At 41.4% G+C, this 6,809-nt stretch overlaps 1 protein-coding gene across 1 annotated transcript; it reads left to right on the forward strand.

Annotated features, from left to right (window-relative positions):
• Positions 1-342: 342 nt before the first annotated feature.
• Positions 343-6,013, forward strand: ndufa13 (NADH:ubiquinone oxidoreductase subunit A13). Its single transcript, XM_075483601.1, has 5 exons — positions 343-481; positions 4,747-4,825; positions 4,920-4,991; positions 5,079-5,148; positions 5,771-6,013. The coding sequence occupies exons 1-5, from the start codon at positions 385-387 to the stop codon at positions 5,888-5,890; spliced, it is 438 nt and encodes a 145-aa protein (XP_075339716.1). The 5' UTR covers positions 343-384; the 3' UTR covers positions 5,891-6,013.
• Positions 6,014-6,809: the final 796 nt, after the last annotated feature.

The following is a 6,809-nucleotide window of genomic DNA, read 5'->3' on the forward strand; positions in this document are numbered from 1 at the left end:
ATCACTGCCAGAAAACAAATAACTTTCAAAGAGGTAGCCAAACTTTTATGTTCTGCTCATTATTTTACAGCTCAGATACTGTAGCGAAGTACTCAAGAACTGCAAGTACTCGAAGGTGTCCATTTTACTGAATACATATAATACTGGTATATTTCAGAAAGAGGGAAACACTGCACTTTTACTTCTCTACGTCTATTTTAAAGACATAACATCTAATTACTTCGTATATACAGATTTTAATGGTTTTGTGTCCCTAATGCATGGATAAATACTTTCTCATCCGGACACGTGGGGGCAGCAGAGCCCCATGACAACCGTTTCTTTACAGAAGAAGAAGAATCGTCTGTGTGACGTCGACTGACGTGTTGTGGTGGAGGCTGGAGAATGATGGCGGGGTCCAAGGTGAAGCAGGACATGCCTCCTCCGGGAGGCTATGGTCCCATCGATTACAAGAGAAATTTGCCGAAACGAGGACTTTCGGGTATACTCACACCACATTCACACCCAGCTATTCACCGACCCACACAGCACTGCTCAGACATGGACAGTTTGCTTGATATTTGCGACTTAATAAACAGCGGCTAATGCTAATTGCTCTGCGTCAAGTCGAAGAGATGAAAGCTCAAATTAAAGTGCTGCGGTTGTTGGAGGCTTTTACATGTATGCTTGTTGCTCAAAGGAATAATGATTGTGTATTGCAACAGGCCATGGCGAAAGTCTGTAAAATATGTAAGCTGCTAGGCGAAATGTTATTGACAGGAATGACAGCCACCTGCTAACTAGCTAACTTTCGTAGCTACTTTGGTCATTCTTTGGTCTTTCTATGGTCTTTCTAGTCATATATGTATTTAATTTGCCATATAGTTTGGGTTTGGAATTAGGTATAGAAGCTATCAAATGCAGCTTGTTCTATAAGCTGGAACACTGATGTGGTTTGCAAACTAGAAAGCCAAAAGATCATTGAGTGAAATTTGTTGACGTGAAACTTGTGTTGCACATAAATGTGTGACCGTCGGATTCGGTGCAACCAAGGACAGATTAAATGGGGAAAGGGTTGTGTCCGTGTCGGTGGAGGTGTTGCACAGACACATCTATTTTCAGCGACACAAGCGTTTTTTGTTGTCACTGCTGTCAAAGGCGTACATCTTTATCAGGTCGCTCATTTAACCAGTAAAATGCAATGTATGGCCAGATAAAAAACGATTTGCAGTGGGAAAATGATCTGAAATTCCTTGATCCATCAGAATGTCTCCCTAATTTTAGGGTGAAAACGCGAATTTATAAGATGGGAAATTAAGATAACTAGCATGTATTAAAGCAAATGAAAATATAACAACAAAAAGTGCATCAATACAAAAGCGTGGGGGGAAAAAGTGCAAAGAATTATTTCAGCAACTTAAAAACTAAAATCTAAGGTGTGCTGAGTTTTCTGAGCCACGTGACAACAATTATACATCTTTGCTGGTGAAATTCAAATTAAAATAGGTTTGTTCAGCGTTTAGTTGCAAATGTTTTGACAGCCGAGTACAGACACTGGCTCAAACTTCAGGTTCTGCCTGTAATTAATGTGTCTTTTGTAGGTGTTGAAGCTTTCTTTGACTGTGTTTGCTTTATACGCAGGGTACACACTTAAGCCTGGTTTATAGTCGGCAACGCAAGACGCAACGCAAGCCCTTGCGCGGTTGCAAGCCCCCCCTTGCGTGCTTGCGTGTGTCACCTCAATTTTCGAAACTTCACGCAAGAGGCAAGCGCAAGCCACTGGCTGTGGTCGAAACCGCCTACTACTTGATCGATCTGACAGTATGCAGAGCGTTTATACACAGTGCACTTCACTCCTGCCCGAGCCGAAATCAGCTGGCCTGAAAAGCTGATTTCCCTTAAGCTATAGGCTAAACTCTGTAAATATATAACTTTAGCAACATTTGAAACATTTTCAGGCGAGAAAGTAGTCGTTTAGACCCCCAATGTGTTGAAAATCTGACAAAATACCGGCTATTTACGAGAAGAAGAAGAAGCATGAATCCAGTCGAAGAGATCTATGGAAGAGAGACTTGCCAAAGAGGTCCTGGCGGTGAATTTCCTTTCATCGTAATAGGCTTGTCATTGAAAAAACCCGCTACTCCACCTACTGTCCTGGCGGTGAATTGCCACGCAGCACACGCAAGCGCCGGCAAAGCTAAATGAAGCATAAACGTCTCGAGCCATTAACACAAGCGCAAGGGCAGTTAAAAGAAGTATAACTCAGCCTTTATACTTCTTTTAACTGCCCTTGCGCTTTCTTCTTGCGCGTGTGTTAATGGCTCGAGACGTTTATGCTTATTTAGCTTTGCCGGCGCTTGCGTGTGCTGCTTGGCAATTCACCGCCAGGACAGGAGGTGGTAGATAGTGGCTTGCGTCTTTTTTTTTTTTCTTCACGTTGCGTGAAGTTTAGAAAATTGAGGTGACACACAGAAGCACGCAAGGGGGGGGGGCTTGCAACCGCGCAAGGGCTTGCGTTTCTTCTTGCGTCTGGCTTTGCCTCTTGCGTTACCGACTATAAACCAGGCTTAAAGGATAAGACCGTTTTTTTGACATTGGGCCCTTGATTTCACATTATAACATGATGTTCTACTCACCCCTGCTTGTTGTTTGTCATTTGGAGCTGTTCCGAAGATATTCGCGAGGCGTCTGGCTGCTCTCTTGAGATATTCGGCCATGAAACGGTTTCCTATGGGCAAGCTCATACAGGCACAAACTATGCTGTTTATAATTTATTAATTACTCTACACCAGCACTGATAACGTGGAGGTGCGTCGCTTACTTAAAAAAATCCGGGTTACTAATTTTGAATTTTAGCCGAATGAATAAATAGGCAGCAGGTCTGTGGGCTGCCTGTGGCAGTAGCACGACGATGACGTCAGTAACACCCACTTTACGACAAAAAAATCAAAATTACAATAACCCGGATTTTTTTAAGTAAGCGACGCACCTCCACGTTATCAGTTCTAGTGTAGAGTAATTAATAAATTATAAACAGCATAGTTTGTGCCTGTATGAGCTTGCCCATAGGAAACCGTTTCATGGCCGAATATCTCAAGAGAGCAGCCAGACGCCTCGCGAATATCTTCGGAACAGCTCCAAATGACAAACAACAAGCAGGGGTGAGTAGAACATCATGCTATAATGTGAAATCAAGGGCCCAATGTCAAAAAACCGGTCTTATCCTTTAAGGCTGAGTTATACTTCTTTTAACTGCCCTTGCGCCTTGGGCTTGTGTTAATGGCTCGAGACGTTTATGCTTCATTTAGCTTTGCCGGCGCTTGCGTGTGCTGCGTGGCGATTCACCGCCAGGACAGTAGGTGGAGCAGCGGGTTTTTTCAATGACAAGCCTACTATGATGAAAGGAAATTCACCGCCAGGACCTCTTCGGCAAGTCTCTCTTCTAGTGGATTCATCATAGACATCATATATTATATATATGATGTCTATGGGATTCATGCTGCTTCTTCTTCTTCTTTGCTTTCTACCTTGGCGTTTGAAAACAGCGGTCTTTTATTAGGGGATGAAACCGGAAGATGAACACGCCGCCGGATGTGATGTAGATAGTGGCTTGTGCTCGCGTCCAGAGTGACTACTCTATAGCTCTGCTCGGGTCTTGCGTCTTGCGTGAAGTTTAGAAAATTGAGGTGACACACGCAAGGGGGGGCTTGCAACCGCGCAAGGGCTTGCGTTGCGTCTTGCGTTACCGACTATAAACCAGGCTTAACTATAATATACATAGATAAACAAATAGCTTTTCCATTAGGAAAGAATGCCATATGTGAATGTTTTTAGTTTCAGTCAGTTTCATCAGGCTGTCTAAAAACAGTAGAACTTTAAAACTCAACAACATTAAATGTATAATCCAAACAATCCAAAACATTAGACAGGCTATGTTACGCAGTACACAGTACGACAGCAGAGAATACGTGTTCCAAATGCAGTTCAGGTGATGGCAACTCCTTTCAGATATTATGAGACTGTGACCGAAATCGAAAGAACTTTGATTTGGCCCAACAAAGCAAGCCACGATCAACACAAATACTACCATTCAACTCACGCTATGCTCACGTATACTTGGAGAGCGGCAGGACTTTACCAACTTCTGTGCGAAGGGTCTTTAACGGTAACAATGAACTGGATTCCAGCGTACCATCTCACAGAGACTGGATAGCTGAGGCAGTGGCTATGTTTAAATTAGAAAAGGCAGCTTTTAACATCACAGAATTAAATGTGACATGGGCAGCTGTTACTAAGTGTGATGACAACCATATTCATTTGTTTAATCTATAAATGTATTTCTGATAGGACGTGAAAAATATCTTAATGATTATTGTGGCTAATTGGCTTATGGGGAACATTTTGGTGGTGGTGGATGGAGGTCGTGTTTTGGAATAATGATGGCTAAAAGTAGTTATGTATTACTTAGTTTTTGTTGTGTATGTGTGGTATTCTTGTTTTTTTCAATCTTCTTTTTTCTCAATACACTTCACTAAAAGTGGATTTATTCCTGAAATTCCTAAGTAATCTTAGTAAAGCACAAGCTAGAAAACGTCTTTGTATTTCTATTTTCTGTTAGTTAACGAACATAAGATGGTTGTTGCGTTGCTGTTTCTGTAGGTTCATTTTTATGCAAAAAATGGACTAAAGACGTGTTAAAATGTAAATCAAAATCCAGCTAACGTGGGAAAAATATTGTAGTGCTAAAATGACTTCTTTAATCAACAGGATATAGTATGTTTGGCATTGGCATCGGCGTCATGGTGTTTGGCTATTGGAGGCTTTTTAGCTGGAACAGAGAGAGGAGGTAAGAACATTGGCGTCAAGGTGTATTTGGTTTTGCTGTGTGGAATGTTCACAGCGGAGTGTAAACTGGTGGCGATGATGCATTTGTGTCACAGGCGTCTGCAGATTGAGGAGCTCGAAGCCAGGGTAGCACTGATGCCCCTGCTGCAGGCAGAGCACGACCGAAGGTGATCATAAAAACTCAGTAATATTCTGTTAAAGAACAGGAAAACGGCTGTGGATCAGGGTTTTTCTAACGGCTATACTTTTGACAGGACTTTACGGATGCTGAGGGAGAACTTGGAAGAGGAAGCGATCATCATGAAAGACGTTCCTGGGTGGAAGGTAAAGAAGAAAGAAAAAAAAAAAGAAGTCCGCTGCTGTTGTTTTTTATTTGTTTTTGTTTTTATGACAAAAAAACAATCATTCATGCGTCTTCACAACTCCCGTCTTTGACAATCTTTGATAACATTTTCCTTTTCCTTTGTAACAGTATCTTTTCATCGTACTTTGTAGTATCCAGTAAACCCTGTGTCCAGCCTCACATGACGGAATCAAAACATTTACAATCAATCTAACATTTACTCAACACGTTCGCATGAGGCATACACAACATAGATCTGACATTTAGAAAAACTAAATGTTTTAATTCACATATTCTTCTCCTTATACATAACTTTTGAGCCCCAATGTGGAAGACTGCAGGTTCCATTGACTAGTGTATCATGTTGATGGTAAAATTGAGATTATTGGTCAAACACAAATTGGCCGCTTCTTCAGTGAAAATATGCTCAAATGTTGCATTAAGTTCTTACCCTCTGAAGCTAACCAGCACTAAAAGCAGTATTTTTTTCCTGGTTGTCTTCAATGCAACAACTTGTACTTTAAAGTTTAGATATTCTGTTTAATAATTATCATCCACCTCCATGTGCCCATTAATCTCAATTATTGTAACACACTCCTGCAGGTTGGCCAGAGCGTCTTCCACACAGACCGCTGGATCACCCCTTTGTCAGAGGAGCTGTTTAACCTCCGGCCCCGTGAAGAGCTTTTGCACAAGCGCTTTGGCTTCTTGTGGTACGTTTGATGGCACCATTGGGAAAGTGACCTGAGCTCCACCACCTTCCACAGCCAGAACTACGTGGTCCTGAGCCCTCGCTCGTCTCAGCTTGTAAATGTTCAATATTAAAGTATCCCTTTTTTTTCTGTACCTAATCTTGCCTCGTCTTTTTTGTGTGTCTCGTTTGGTTTGATTTTTATTAACATTGATTTAACCTACTTTTGTAGAGGTTAGATGTTTAGTGCTTCTATTGTACATATATCTTCAGCATCTTAAGTTTCAAAATTAGTCAGACAAAATTTGGGGGATGCTTGATAGTCTGAACTTAATAGCATTGCTTTTAAAGTTCAGATTGTGATCACTTTATAAAGTCTTTCTTGGTCTTGCACACAACAACCTTTATTGTGCTTGTACTGGTTTTGTAATTAAACTACCAACTGAGGAAAGAGTCACCTGGAAACATTCTGCTGTTCTTATGGTCAGCAACTACCACAATTTTAAAAATGCAAAGTACCTGAGCCCACATAGCTGATAGTAGCTGGAACGAGGTATGGAGTCCCCACCCTAAATGAGATTAAGTAGTTTGGAAAATGGGTGGATAGACGGTCATAAATGTGTGAAAAGAGGTGTGACAGAATGCATCTATAGGCGGACATTTTGTGCCCCTCGGATATCAAGTAGTTTCACTCAACCGTTTAGTTACCAAAAACACACAAATGCAGAGAATTTGACTTTAGTCTAATTTGATTTAGTATGACAGAAGTTACCCTATTTTTAATTAGTCTACCTACATGTACTATATATATATAGAAAAACAGTCTGAATAACGTATCAACCAATAAGCATCGAAGGGCGTCCCTCCGGTTGATCCAATGTCTTTGTAGGTCGAGATGACATGCAAAAATGGTTGTGCTGTGCACGCCGGCGAAGATTGCTTATGCCGATT

Source organism: Odontesthes bonariensis, chromosome 14 (genome assembly GCF_027942865.1).
Source record: "Odontesthes bonariensis isolate fOdoBon6 chromosome 14, fOdoBon6.hap1, whole genome shotgun sequence".
Taxonomy (NCBI): domain Eukaryota; kingdom Metazoa; phylum Chordata; class Actinopteri; order Atheriniformes; family Atherinopsidae; genus Odontesthes; species Odontesthes bonariensis.